The sequence below is a fragment of the Sinocyclocheilus grahami genome, unplaced genomic scaffold (genome assembly GCF_001515645.1).
Source record: "Sinocyclocheilus grahami isolate Dianchi unplaced genomic scaffold, SAMN03320097.WGS_v1.1 scaffold371.1, whole genome shotgun sequence".
NCBI classification, from domain to species: domain Eukaryota; kingdom Metazoa; phylum Chordata; class Actinopteri; order Cypriniformes; family Cyprinidae; genus Sinocyclocheilus; species Sinocyclocheilus grahami.
Genome location: NW_015505550.1, coordinates 705,350 through 721,149, shown reverse-complemented (window position 1 = coordinate 721,149; position 15,800 = coordinate 705,350). Strand labels below are relative to the sequence as shown.

Below are 15,800 nucleotides of genomic sequence, written 5' to 3'. Positions count from 1 at the left end.
AAAACATAAAAATTTTTTTTTTTTAACTGTGTGTGTGTGTGTGTGTGTGTGTGTGTGTGTGTGTGTGTGTGTGTGTGTGTGTGTGTGTGTGTGTGTGTGTGTGTGTGTGTGTGTGAAATGTAAGGTGTAATGTAAGATTATAAAATGTAAGGTGTCTGTAAGAATTTAAATGTTTTTGAAAGAAGTGTCTTGCTAACCAAGACTGCATTTATGTGATAAGAAATACAGTAAAAACAGTAATTTTGTGTAATATTATTACAATTTAAAATAGCATATCTTTTTTAATACATTTTAAAATATAATTTATTCCTTTGATGGTAAAGTTGATTTTTCAGCATCCATTACTCCAGTCATTAGTAACACATGATTCTTCAGAAATATTTCTAATAGGTTGATTTGGTGCTCAAGAAATATTTCTCATTATCATGAATGTTGAAAACAGCTATGCTGTTAATATTTTTTGGAAACACCGACACATTTTTTCAGGACTCTTTGATGAATAAAAAGTTTATTTGATTTTTTTTTGTATCATAAATGTATTTACTGTCATTTTTCATCAATGTAAATCAATGAAAGTATTAATTTCTTTAAATTAAAGAAAATACTTAGCCCAAACTTTTGAACTGAATGTATCATATTAATGTTCTAATGAATTAAAGGTATTTCTAGATATTGTTCTCACTTAATTTGTCGTCTTGGATATGTTTCTCATTGCAGTACATTGTTATTGTTTTTCAAAGGATACAAAGAATAAGAATTAGCAAAAACTAGGTTTCTATCACAGCAGCATTAGTAAGTTACATTTTGAAACGGCTTTCACGTTGAGTGCATCTATGATGAATTGAAATACTGCCTTCATCAGAGGAAGCTTACTAGGTTTTGGAACAGAGCGACAGTTTTCCTGTCCCAGTCTCACAAAGCAGTTGAGTATGATATCTTTTCCCTGATGAACGTCACCTTCTGCTCGGCCCTGGCTGTGCATGTTAGATTAAAAGTGTCTGATCTGATAAAAGTACAAAAACGCATCGGTTCCTCACGCAGCTGATATGTTAAAAGATACAGCCTATTGTTTTTGGCTGAGAGCTGGTGTGCGCTGAGGGTTTCTGGGCTCAATAATCACGGCCCGGTGCTTGACTGATGGCTGAAGGACCAGAGCGTGTCTGAGACTTATTACAGCAAACTCAGGCTGCAATCCAGAGCCTATTCTATGCTGAACTTTTCACGTTACAAGAGTCCCATAGTGCGACTAAAAGCATTATCTGCACTCATATCAACATGCACCCTAACATAACGGGTTCGTTTCAGGTGGATAAACGTGTATTTGTAGAAGGTGATGAGAGCCTTTAGCAAAAAGGAGAACTATGCAGAAATATGTTTGGAAGACCTTAGAAAGACATAGAAAAGCAAACTCATGAAATTTAGAAAACAAGGAACCAATGCAAAATATGGAGAACAAAGAGGGGATTGATTTGTGTCTAAGCAGACTATTTAATTGCTCTCTCTTTACGGCCTCTGTCCATCACCCGTCAGCTGCTAGTGCTCATGGTTGAGCTCCCACCCGCTGGCACAATAAAACATGAAAGTCTGGTGGGCATTTTTACACACAAATGCTCACACGCTGAACAGTCTGCCTGGCATCATTACTTCAAAGAATAATAAAGTCTTTCTCCTCACTGCCACCAATAATCGGACTCACATATCCAGCCTTGTTCAAAAACCAAACACTGAAACCGCACAAAGAATATTCACCTCATTCTTTTTCCTTTTCTTTTTTTCAGCAATACATATTGTTTCAAAGCAGCTTTGCAGAAAATAGTGTCTTAATACCCCCAGTGAGCAAGCCAAAGGCAACATGGCATGGAAGAATCATTCCAGAAAATCACACTAGAAGGGCAACATCTGTTCAGTAGGTTAACCGTAGGCACTTTGAATCAGGTCTTAAATCTGAAGTGGCATTTCCTGTCTAATATTTAAAAAAAAAAATGTTGGCAACAATATTCAGACACCTTTCAGCAATAGCAAGTATGACTGTGACTGTTATGTACCAAATAAACAGCCTGATATGATTTACACAAGTAGGACATATTCCTATATCAACATCCTTTGTTGTTCCTGAAACAACATTCCGATTATTCAATCATTGCCTTATGATTTTAGACTGTTAGGGCTTTGATTGGTTGCTGAGGATGTTGTTCTAGGACCTATAAAGGTCCAGAGATATGTGCAAATGACATTGTATCAAATAAACAAGTGCAACATACTGTATAGCTCTACTTCAGCTTCTCCAGTATTTTTCCTCATAGATCTTTAGAATGATAGCATACTTAGACTGAACATTCATCAGAGGCAAGAGTTATGAAAGGTGAGCAGAGCTACTGAGCACAGACTCATGGGAACTGTTCCTCAAGTGAGGAAGATGAAGCCTGCCCTGGACCTGACAGAGTTTAACTTGGACATCTCTGCTGAGAGTAAAGGTAAAATTCTGCAGCAGGCTTAGTTTGTGTCTGAAAACTGGCTCTGAATGCAGAATGAATAGATGAGATGAGATGAGAAAGGAACATTTGATACTTTCTGTCCTCAAGGTAGCTGACGGGAGCACCAGACAGAGGTTTTTACACCGGCAGAGTAGCGCTAGACAATAACTACTACTATATGGTACAGCAGTAATCTTTCTGTCTGCCTTCACTTTCCATCTGCAAACTATATTGGCGAGAGATAACATCACCATCATTTAACAACGAACATAAAGAGAAATCTGTCCCGATGATGGAGTTTCCGTTTATATTGCTCAAGGACAGAATTATGTTGGTTATAAAACCGCCAATGGTCGGCATAAAACATTAGTGTGGATCTGAGGACTTTGCTTTAAGAAAAGAAATATACAAGTAGGAGGAAATCTTTTGTCTGCATCAACAAAAAGCCGTTTACTGAACTCTGCTACCGATGAAGCTGAAGACAGATCTGGACAACATTGAGTCAGCCAAAAGAAAAAAGAAAAAACACACACTTAAAAGGAAAAGAAAATAGTAATTTCTTAAAGATGTTGTATATTTAAAAATTAATTTTGATATAATTCTTGTCTTTAAAATCTTGTGTAGAAAGGACTAAATATTTGCTGCTGTAAAACCAAACATTTTTCCAACAAATACATTGTGTCAGAGATGAGAAAGAGGATATAATTTATCACACTTTTCACCACATCTTGAGGCCATTATCAGAGACCCAATTTGTTAATCTATCTTTTACTTAATTCAGAAGGGTCTGACTAACTGCCCTGTTCTCACATTCTTTCACACTGTGGTGATGTGAAAAATAGCACAGTGACAGAGAAGAGAACTCCCTCTCTCTCTCACTCAGTCTCTTAATCTGCCTCTCTCCTGGTTATTGTGACAAGCAGATGCACAGAGAGAAGTGCAGACATTGGGTTGTCCCCTCTTTCCCTTTGCACTCTTCTCCTCAGCTGTGATTAATCTTAGGCTGCATACCTCACACCACATGCTGAGGGGCGAGCAGGAGTACACTGCTGCCAGTTGAAGGACAGCTCTGCTGTTTGTGTGTCTATGTTTGAAGTGTTGGCCTCTTTCCTTGAGTCTGTTTGTAAATATTTGGAATTCGAAATGAATAACTGAATCAGTAGTCTACAGGTTTAAGGCCACGTTCACACAGCAGCAGAATACGGTTGTCAGTCCTGTATTTGAGTCCTTAATACGGTTACGTTCACACACATTTCGGTTATTTACGGGCACGACAACTGCATTCTGTAACCGAACTCACACCTGTAAATTTTCAGGAATCACAACCGCATTCTCGGAACACACGCGCTGTGTGAACGGAACAGGACTGGACAACTAGTTGTCTGTCACGTCATCAGGGGCGGCATTTCCATATGGCAGTTGCCATACCCTAGCCCAGTCAGGCGTGTCGTGGAAAATTGTGTCAGAGCACTGCCCACATGCCTGTGGCAATTTTTTCAGACATTAAAAGTCAATATTAAAGCATTAAAGCGATGCATGTACACTGACATTCAAAAATTTGGGGTTGGTAAGATTTTTGAATGTTTTAATGTCTCTTATGTTCACCAAGGCTGCATTTATTTAATTAAAAACACAGTAAAAACAATAATATCATTAAATATTACAATTTATTTTAATATATATATATTTTTTATTTTACCTGCATAAATACAGTCTACTCAGGTAAAATGATACATACTATATAGCCAATATGATTGTTTATATTGTTCCAAAATGTAAACTACATTATTGCCCAGCTCTGATCTATTAAATGTGACTAAGACATAAAAAATATTAAGATATTATAAACATTAACGACATCATTTTCTGTAAAGAATAAGATGCTTTGAAACAATGTGTATTGTGAAAAGCACTATGCCAATAAAATGGACTTGACTTTCAAATGTGACTTATTCCTGCTCTTCCTTACTCTTTTCTCTGGTGTCACATGCTCTTCCAAATATAATTTTAATATGCTGATTTGGTGGTCAAGAATCATTTATTATTATTATCAATGTTGAAAACAGTTGTGCTGTTGAAAATGTGCTGTAATAATTCTCTGATGAATAGAAAGTTAAAAACAATTTATTTGAAACTGAAATCTTTTGTAACTGAAACTGAAATCTTTTGTTACTGATGTCAAACCTTTGAAAGGTAGTGTACCTAATGACAATAACTAAATCAAAACAAAGCTATTTGGGCGCTTGCAGTCCTCTGGTAGCTTGCACCCATCCACACCATAAAAAAGAAAATGATCTCATCAAGGATTGCACATAACAGTTTAACACAAAATTCTACTAGGGGCAATGTACTATCAATAACATCAACTCCATTTCACTAACAGCAGACTTCTACTTGGCTGCACATGTCTGTCAAGAGTACTGCATGCTCGCATGATGATGTAATCTGTCTCTGATGCCTGAAATTTCAGGTTCTCCAGACCACCGCAATTGAGCTTCAAGCTTTTTCAATATTCACAAAACTCATCAGCCTTTCAAATACTTTTAGGTAGATGAAGAAACCCATCTAGTATCTGAGATGTGCAATTAACGAGCACTAATGTCTTTTTTTAACATCAGGATCAGGATTATATAATTTTGTGGATCATTTTATTTAATTATATATTATTTTATTATATAATTTTTTATATGGATTATATAAGTTTGTCACAATTGTGTTGTCAAATTATGGATGATTAGTGCATAGCTATGAATTATGTAATTCACATGTTAGGATTGCCCAGAACATGGCTAGGATATCCAAAGCCCTGTGGTGTGCAGCAGACACTATAATGAAACCACTGTCATGTGTTTTGAAATTGCCATCTGGAGCATTTTAAGACCAAATGCAGTGGAAGAGGATAAAAACGATCAGAGAAATGGAAAGCCAACAATGCCAAGCACTGGTCTTAAACCAACATCTGAGGAAATAAGGCATGACTAATATATGTTGAAAGAGATAAAACTGCTGTATTTATGTGGTGTTAAGCAATACCTGTTCATCAGCAGCTGAAGCAAAATGGGGAGACTTGTTTTTCAGCAGTGTGACAATGTCTTTGTAGACTTCACTTTTTGTCATATAGGAGTTTTCACCTCCTTCTCCGTTGATTCTCTGAAAAGACAAATCATAATGTAAGTTTAAACAGAGCTTGACAACATTCCCAATGGTGTATCAGTATTTTTGGCTGAGATTTAAGCCGGGTTACAATAGATATCTCAAACATAAAGCCATATTGGAAAAAGAAAAGTAAAAGTGGAAGAGAAAAGGTTTAGCACTCATTAAACACACACACATAAAAAGTCCATCAGCTTTACACACATGCACAGGCATAACTGTATTTTGAACTCCTAATCTCTGAGGTTTAGAGGTGAATTGTTCTGATTAAATGTCTAATCTATACAATTAGCATAACTGTCATTTGCAGTAGATTCAAACTGACCACAAATGTACAATGAACAGATGAGTGTCAGAAAGCATTGAACAGAACACAGACAAGGACAAGAGACTCCAAAAAAGAACAGATATTTAGAGAGAGACGTGGAGAGGGAGAGTGATAACGAGTTCAAACAGATGCCATTAATACAGGTAACGAGTGGAGGACAGAGGAGCCTCTTAAAGAAGTTGTTACAGGTCTGTGAGAGCCAGAAATCTTGCTTGTTTGTAGGTGACCAAATACTTATTTTACCGAGGAATTTACCAATTAATTCTTTAAAAATCCTACAATGTGATTTTCTGGATTTTTTTTCTAATTTTGTCTCTCATATTTGAGGTATACCTATGATGAAAATTACAGGCCTCTCTCATCTTTTTAAGTGGGAGAACTTGCACAATTGGTGGCTGACTAAATACTTTTTTGCCCCACTGTATGTACTTGATTAAGTGGCATTCTGAATGAAAAATTTTGTGGTGTGTGAAATGTTGCTTTTGATTAATTGCACACACATTTAGTTCTGTGGGGCGGCTCAAACCACAGAAGCAGATCTGGAACAGAATCATATAACTGGCATGTCTAAACTTTTCAGTTTGACTTACCTCATGTTTTGGAAAAGTGTCTGTATACCGTACCTTTCAAACACATTAAGAGCACATTGTGTATGTTCAAATTGTCTACCAAAATTTGCTCTCTTGACAGCCTGACACATTTCAGATTCAGCAGACTCATATTGCATCATTCAGCATTCCGATGGAAAGCATTAATTTTCATCTTCTAGGTGCTCAGGTCAGGCTTGTTGGGATATGCCCTGTTTAGATTATCAACCTCCTCTGTAATTGGTTTCATGATAAAAATACAATCTATAATCAACTGTCCACACTGAGAATGTCCACACTTCTGAAACGGATTACTCATGGCAGATGATACGTTATGTAACTGAATTCCATCATTTTTGACACCAATGTAGCAGAACTGTGACATACGAGAGAATTGTGTTCCTAGAGCAATCTAAAACTGACACACCAAATGACTGTTATTAAAGGATTCCACTTCCAGAATAAAAATTTCCTGATCATTTACTCCGTGTCATCCAAGATGTCTTTCTTTCTTCAGTCGAGAAGAAATTAAGGTTTTGAGGAAAACATTCCAGGATTTTTCTCCATATAGTGGATTCAATGGGGACCAATGGGTTGAAGGTCCAAATTTGCTGTTTCAAGGCAGCTTCAATGGGCTCTACACGATCCCAGGAATAAGTGTCTTGTCTAGCGAAACGATCGGTCATTTTCTAAAAAAAAAAAAAATGCATATAACTTTAACCACAAATGCCTGTCTTGCACTAGCTCGACCCATTGTTTACAAAGCGAACATGCAAAGAAAGTCAAACGCCCTTTACAAAAAAAGGTAAAACAACGATGACGGCCAATTTTGAAGTTGGAGGAGAAAATTAGTTTTTCACTCTACCCTACCTTTTTGAAGTACATAGATGAAGAGCTAACCGTGCGAGACCTTTCCAACGTGATAGCATAATGCGTGAAGTCGTAGATACGCATCGCAGACCTAGTGCAAGATGAGCATTTGTGGATAAAAGTATATAAAAAAAAATTTTTTTGGAAATGACAGACAGTTTCGCTAGACAAGTCACTTATTCCTCGACTGGGATCATGTAGAGCCCTTTGAAGCGGCATTGAAACTGCAGTTTGGACCTTCAACCCGTTGATCCCCATTGAAGTCCACTATATGGAGAAAAATCCTGGAATGTTTTCCTCAAAAACCTTAATTTCTTTTCAACCAAAGAAAGACAGACATCTTGGATTACATGGGTTGAGCAAATTATCAGGATTTTTTTATTCTGGAAGTTAACTAATCCTTTAACATCTTGACAGTTTTCTCACCTCATTGAGGAAAACTTCACTTGTGCTGCAAGTGATGAACAGCGTGGGTTCTGTGTCACAGGCCTCGATTATAAGGGAGCAGATCTCTCCATCCATCTGCCTCCACGGTGGAGAACGACAACCATTGGAGAACACGTAATCTGTGGAGGCAAGATTTATGCTTTAGAGATTTGTATATTTTGTTACATGTATATTGTGTCAAATGTTAAATTAGTGCACTGTTGTCACCTCTCAACAGTAAATATTTGCTATAAAACTTCAGTTTTGGAAGGTTCATACAGTGCTGGCTCCCACAGGGGCAGATGGACACTCTCTCCCAGCAGCCCTGCCAGTGAAGATGACTGATTGTTCTTCAGGACTGAGCTGCTGCAGACATAACCCTAAGATAAATCACCCTCGCCAAAAACCCCCGCTGATACTCCACATGCTCCAAACCACCCTGCTCATCCTCACGGCGCCCCCCCCCCTCCCTTTATTTGCATAGAAGCTTCCAAATTTGACTCGGCATACGGGGACACATTTTTCAAAAGAAGCCACATTCATCATTCAAAATTTGCAGGCCGCACTCCTCTTTCCAAAAAAAGAGTTGATTGTTATGGCACAGCAAATCAGCCTGTTCTCCTCAGGGAGAAAGGAAGAAGTGATGAACCTCTTTGTAAACTGAAATCTGACATATGTAATGGTTTCCATGTTGTGGAAACTTGAATACAGACATGTTATATTTAAAGGATATCCAGAATTGCCACTAATGGTGATGGCTTGAAGAGTGAGTGTGAGGCAGAGAGAAAAATGTTTTTGACTTATTGACATGCCAATAAGCACTAAAATGTTTATTGGGTTTCTTATAGGAAAACTACCATGTAAAGATGTTTCGGTCTTAAAGGTGTGGTAACATTAGCAAAAATTCGCAGGCAACAGTGTAGCAATGCAAAACTAAACAAAACCAGCAGCTTTCTGTTGGTCAACTAGGCGAGTCCGTTAAAAACCAGCTTTGGGAATTCTTTGAACCTCACACAAAATTCCCAATTACACTGATTCCTATTGACATTTCTGGATGTGTGGTCACATTTACCGAATTTAGTAGTTTGGTTGAAATCAAGTACTTTCTATAGGAATCTGCACAATTTGGAATTTTGCTTGAGAGCAAAAAGATTTCCCCACCATATAGACCAATTTAGAGTAGACGTCACAGTTACGTCACTTGCAGCTGCACGCGCATAGTGGTTGCAGAAAAACACTGGGAACAAGTGGAGATAAATGGGTCAAATCCATGGAATAAAAGAAAAAAAATATTTTTGTGCCTTTTGATGTCAAGATCGGAATGCAAATAATTTTTTTATACAATACTGTCGTCAAAGACGCCATTTGAAGCTAAACACAGACGTTTAAACGCACATACTACAGATGAAAACTGTTATGATTACTTTACTTTTAAAGCATAAATTCGATTTAAACAATATGTCTACATAATAGCCAGAAGAGCCGAGGGGAAAAGAGAGAATGACGAGTTGTTTTTCCTTATTAGAATTGTGAGATATAATCTCGGAATTGCGAGAATAAAGTCAGAATTTTGAAATATAAAATCAAATTGACCTTTTTTTATTCTTTTATTCCATGGCTCCATAGACTGCCACTTGAAAAACGTAAATTTCTGCCTCCAGATAGGCTCCGCCCACAACAAACATCATCCCTGTTTCGGATCTGTAAGACTATCCCACTCTCTAACGTCAATTTCGTTGAATAACAATGCTTATCGCTGGGTGACAAGCTCTTGTAATATGCGGAGAACATTTTGAAAATGACATCTAATCAATATAATTTATAATATTTTTAAACAAAACTATTTTGTACCCTATCCGTGAAATTCTCTAGCCATAAAGGCTATCTCTCCCGGGTTTTCTGCAACCATGATGCGCGCGCATCCTGAATGTTTACAAACCTATAATTGGTCTATGGAGTTAAGTTGGTCACGCAATTTCACAGAAATTGAATTAAATTGTATTTTCTTATTTGCCAGCTTTAGGCTTATACAGTCTTCTGGTACTGTCAAGAAAATAATGAATTTGTTTAACTGAACATAGTTCAATCCCACCTCTGGAGGTCTGTTTTGCCTATTTGTTTGAGTACCTCCCATAATTTTCACCTAGAAAACTCTTAGGCTGATGATACACAGAGCAACCTTTTGAGCAATGTTGCCGGGCAACTTTAGTTAATGTTGCCGTCAACGGGCAACCAGGTGAGACACAGGACCCATGACTGATCTAAAGTATACAGATAGAAATTTGTTTCAGTGGGAAAGTGCCCAAGCAACATTGCTCAAATAAAGTTGCCCAGCAAAATTGCTCAAAAAGTTGCCCCGTGTATCATCAGCCTTAAAGTCTTCATATTCATAACCTGAATCCTCTAAAGCCTTGAGAAACACTGTTTGCTGAACTCTGATATCAGTTGGTTTTGATTTCATTTTTTACATCAGCATGGAGGTCAGCCCCGCGCACCTGCATGAGGTTCGACTCTGAAAGTGGGACTGTGAGCATTTCACTGGGGCCGGCAGTCACCTCAGTTGTCTCTACAGATCCATCTTTTGAGTTATCTGACACCAACCTCTCTTGATTCAATTTCTCGTTGGCCTGCAGGAACTGTGATGGTTCAGTGGCCACATTTAACTCAGCACCACTCTTCTTGTCACAGCTCTGCACATCATCACTAACAGCCACATTAGTGGCGTTCATCTCATTTTTGTTAGAGTAGGTCTGCCTAATGTGTTCGTAATTAACAGACACAAAAAAAATGCATCTACATTGAACTAATAAAATAGACAAAAGTACAAATACTGGTGCAATTTGTCTTTAATTAGAAAGAAAAACAACATAAGATAAAAGTCTTGCTTTCTGAGAATTTTTTTTTTTAAATGTATGATTAGAACAATAAAAATGGTGTAACATGAGGTTCGACTCTGAAAGTGGGACTGTGAGCATTTCACTGGGGCCGGCAGTCACCTCAGTTGTCTCTACAGATCCATCTTTTGAGTTATCTGACACCAACCTCTCTTGATTCAATTTCTCGTTGGCCTGCAGGAACTGTGATGGTTCAGTGGCCACATTTAACTCAGCACCACTCTTCCTGTCACAGCTCTGCACATCATCACTAACAGCCACATTAGTGGCGTTCATCTCATTTTTGTTAGAGTAGGTCTGCCTAATGTGTTCGTAATTAACAGACACAAAAAAAATGCATCTACATTGAACTAATAAAATAGACAAAAGTACAAATACTGGTGCAATTTGTCTTTAATTAGAAAGAAAAACAACATAAGATAAAAGTCTTGCTTTCTGAGAATTTTTTTTTTAAATGTATGATTAGAACAATAAAAATGGTGTAAAAAAATAATAAGATATTTTTTTAACATTTTAAACATAAGCTCACTTAATTTGAATACATTTATATGAAAATAAGACTTAATATCTTATGTAATTTTGCTTTTCAAGTTTTGCTTGTCAAGATACTTTTCAAGTGCTGGAAAACTACAATCATTCACTCCCAGCATCAAAAAGAGAGAGTGAGAGAGAAATATGTAAGAGAGAAACAAGATTAATCAGAATGAGGGTAAAAATAAGTCTGGAAGTGAGTGAGTGACAGAAAGAGATAAAGTGAGCAGAAGTGATGGAGAGGGGGGAAAGTGAGGATAATGCAAACCTGATGTGTAGCGCACAGACTTCAGCACCCGGTTTTCTCCTGTTCCACAGAATTTCTTCAACAGATCTACCTCTGTATTAACAGCTGCTGGGCTTAGCCTGCCCTCTCTGGGCAAAAACACACACAGAACAAAAATACAGCTCATTAACCAGTAACAGTAATATAGCTGGATGCATGCACAAGCTTCAAATTGAAAACATTTACTTGTCAAGTGCTGTAGATTAAGAAGTATCTTTTCAGTATTTTAAATATATGACAAGGCATTAAAGAATGGCTGACTGGTTTGATTGAAGGCAGTGTATATGCATACAGAAAGAGTTTACCTCGTGATCGGTCTGACAGCAATGCTTAACAACTTCTCATCCAGCTGATGCAGGATACTGAATAGCTTGCCTTCGTGTATTGTGGGAGAGATGGGCCCAAAGATCTTCTTCATTGGCTCCCTGTTAACTGTTGGCCATTAACAAATTTTACTCACACCTGTTTGTCATACAAAAACTCATCAACTCATCTTTGTTTTTTCCCTCAGCCCCATTGCAGGTTGCATTTCAAGACTTTTGGAACCAAGGCGATAGGTGTCAGTATAAAGTCCACAAACACTGGTACTATTGGGACAAATAAGAGCCCATTAAGTGTTAGCAAAAATGTACTGAGTACACATTTAAATGTTAGCCAAAAGCTGCAGGAAGCATGTCTGAAATTAATCTTCAGATGAACAATTTGCTAAAAGCCAGAGACCACTAAGGAAAATGCTTCTATTTCACATTTGTATAATTAATACAGACTTTTTTTATTATATGTTATATCATCAATTAAAACTGAACTGAAAAAAATAACATATTTTCGTATGCGTATTCCTCTTCTTGCTTTAATGACAGTTGCATTCAAGAGGCACAAAACTCCACGAGTTTGTGTAAACCTGATGATCAAGTTATCCAGCCTGATCTAGGAATGATCCAAAGAGCATCCTGTGCATCAGTGGAAGAACATCTGACCGACTGTTTAATCATATTTTGTTTGGGGTCCTATAAATATTGCAAAATTTTAAATACTACAGATTTTATGTTTCTAGTTCCAGGTTTAAATAATTTTAATTTAAAATCCTGTTCTCAGATTTTGGGATCCCACATATTTCATCATAAATGAATGAAGGCCCTGGAATGATGAAGGCTGCAAAATTGTCAATATTTTTACTTTTATGTACATAACGATGGCTACAAGGAATAAGGAATAACAGAATACGTCATTTCAGACAAAGTAGCCCTTAAAGTAAAGCTGCATGCAGCTCACCTTCCAAACAGGCCCAGACCTCCTTCAGCTTTTTATCTTTGTTTAGTTGCAAAAGGTTTGAGAGGTGGTAAAATGAGTGCACTGTGATGGCAGGTGGACTCAGCTGGAGAAGGGGACGTCCCTTATCATCACATTCCAGGGACACAGCTGATTCTTCTCTGAAAAAGAGAAACAGCAAAGGGTGGGTTGAAAAATCAGAAATTATCTGAAAACCTGCAGTAGTTATCTACACAAGAAAATTTAATTAGATGCAATCTTCCTCATTTCTCTAAAGCAAATGTCATGCTAGTCAATTGCACGTTTAACAGTTGTTGGTATTACCTGGTGTCATATATATCTGATGTGAAATCAGCTGTTTCTAGAGATGTTTTCCATTGGAAAGGCTCGCTGAATGGAATCCTGGCCTCCTGTGGGTGTCTGTCTGCGAAGTCCTCCGTGAAGAGCAGGATTTCAGTCAGTATGTCATTATTCAGAGGGCTGTTCTCTAGCTGATCTCCATCAGAACTCCACTGAACTGCCCTAGAAAGCGTCACCCCCATGACGGACACCAGACGAGTCTAACCTAACATTAAAGCAGAGTTAAAGCAATAGAGCTAACACTATTAATACAACACGAGAAGGATACAACTATATCAACGAATGCATTAAAGCGCGAGGACTGATATGTGGGATTTCAAACATATCTAACGGGTTATTACTATTTAAATTTAAAGACGCAAAATATTTGTGACCCTCATGAAAGAGTCGATTTAAAAGACGGTTTATTACTCACCAACAAACTGACTAAACAAGTCTGTATGATGTTTCTAAAAGTTGTCCTTTTCAAATACGTTGTCTTGTTAACTTGTCGGCGTTCCCTTCAGTTACTAAGTAAACAGAAACTAACTGCAGTTGCTAAGATACGGTCAAACAACGTAGAGCGAAGAGGGTCAAAAAAGTAGTGTAGGAAACGCGTTTGGCTTTACATAAGTTACTCTTAAGTTACTCTTTTATTTTCTTATCGTCTGTGTTTGCAGGACACACTGTATTGAATATGAATGATCAACATTCACATTATGATGTTTTGCAATGAAAACAAACGTGAGGTCCAAAACGAGCCTACCTGACCGAATTAAGGGCTTTTACATTATGTCAACTGTTTGTTTTCTCTGGCGTAGCGTGCCACAGAACCACACTTCTGAGAGGCTCTTTATAAACTTCCGTGCTGTGCTGTATGGTTTGGCAGAAAATTACACACAGGCATTTGGGCCACAGAAAAGACTTTATTTCCCCGTTGATCGTGCCCGTACAGCCTCTCAAAATAAGTGAATTCAGCACAACATTATTCAACTTTGATAGTTCTCACTCATAAGCTTTCAAGTGAACCGAAACCAAACAGAAGCTCCCTATTTTCAGATAATGCATATGCAAGGCCTAGTGCCAGGTGTATCAGCCTCTCTCGCTAGTTGCCAAACCACACCAATGACCTGGAGATTAACATTACAGAAATGTCCATGCCTTTTCACTTAAATAGTGCTCTTTAGATTATTCTCTATGAATTAATGATTTCACTTCTTGTTGTAGATCAAGAGATCATAACTAAGAATTTCTCTAGGCATTTAATATTACATGGAAATTTACAAGCATTTCCACAAGACTTCCACAATACAAAATAAATTACAGCAGCAGAGACTTTTTTTGTTCATTTAATCATGTCTGTCTAGCGGTATGAAATATGGGTAGCCTATTTCAGAGCTTCAAAACACGTCACCAGTAAACAACACCGAATGGGTTTAATTTCCGTAATACTACTGTATATTTTCTTTGTGTGTAGATTAGGAAATAAGCAGCCGGACCCGGTAAAGGCCTTTGATTTGAAATCTGGGGAAATATCTGTTCTTGCTCTTTTTTGCAACAGTCTAGTCATTTACAACCACAAGGTCATAGCGATGATTAACAGAAGCAGAAAATAAATGCAAATGCTCACTTAACAGTATGTGCGTCAACATTTTGATTTATACCTACAGTCCAGACATGCTTTTATTCTACATGTATTTGCAATAGCCCAATCTTTCATCCTTGGTTGAATAAATGGGTGCAAATCAGTGTTGTCGATCTTATTGCGTGACATTTTGTCTGGCCTAGCCTCTTCTTGGAAATCCAACAGCCTATAGAGGGGAGCCCATAAGAGTAACACTGAGACTCTGCGGGCAATAAAAAACAGACCCTCTCCATCGTTAAAGCATTGCGATCCCTCACTCTCATGTCTGCTATCATTCAGGGATAAATTGTAAATAGATTCAAGATGATGACACTGGAATCACTGGAGTTTTCAAGCTGGAGTCTAAGGACCCCCAAAGGGCCGACAAGCCGGTGAAAAACATTTTGGGGGAAAAAAAAACACATTTTAACTATACATTACTTAAAATTTAAATCAAATTAATTAACATTAAGTTTTAAAAAAAAGTTTTGCTAAAGATCGTTCAGAAATGCTGACCATATCATTATTTTATGCTATTTATTCCATTTTATTCTATTGACAACTGTAGTTTTTAATAGTAAGGTGTACATTTGAGTTAAATTCTCTTCAATAATACACATATAACACTAATAGTGGGTAGAAAAAAACTTTTCAACAATAATAATACTAAGTAAATCTGTATTATTATTAGTAAACTATTTTATCATTTGCTTTGGCTTCAGTACCGCGACAATATAAAAGCCAATTACTAAATTTTTTTTAACATATATTGTCTTTATAAAATAGTAGTATAAATGGGTCTTTATGCATGAAAATATATAATTACCTTTATATTTTAGAGAAGGGATGCTATAGGCCTATACATCAAAAAATTTAAATTTAAAATGAAAACCCCTGAACCACAGATAAGTTACAACAGGTGACGACCAGAGAGAGAGAGAGAGAGAGAAAACAAGGAATTCAAGGTTTTAAATAGAATGTCAAGAGAGAATGAGAGAAAGACAAACAGAAAAGAAAGA

At 37.2% G+C, this 15,800-nt stretch overlaps 1 protein-coding gene across 1 annotated transcript in view; it reads right to left on the bottom strand.

Moving 5' to 3' along the window:
- Positions 1-13,672, bottom strand: part of odad2 (outer dynein arm docking complex subunit 2) — a 62,933-nt gene extending 49,261 nt beyond the window's left edge. Inside the window, exons 1-7 of the mRNA XM_016230473.1 lie at positions 13,594-13,672; positions 13,143-13,383; positions 12,822-12,979; positions 11,855-11,981; positions 11,532-11,638; positions 7,839-7,978; positions 5,508-5,624 (exon numbers count right to left, since the gene is read on the bottom strand). Of these exons, the coding sequence (XP_016085959.1) occupies positions 5,508-5,624; positions 7,839-7,978; positions 11,532-11,638; positions 11,855-11,981; positions 12,822-12,979; positions 13,143-13,360 (867 nt within the window). The 5' untranslated portion in view covers positions 13,361-13,383; positions 13,594-13,672. The remainder of the gene's footprint in view (positions 1-5,507; positions 5,625-7,838; positions 7,979-11,531; positions 11,639-11,854; positions 11,982-12,821; positions 12,980-13,142; positions 13,384-13,593) is intronic.
- Between the last annotated feature and the right edge of the window lie 2,128 nt (positions 13,673-15,800).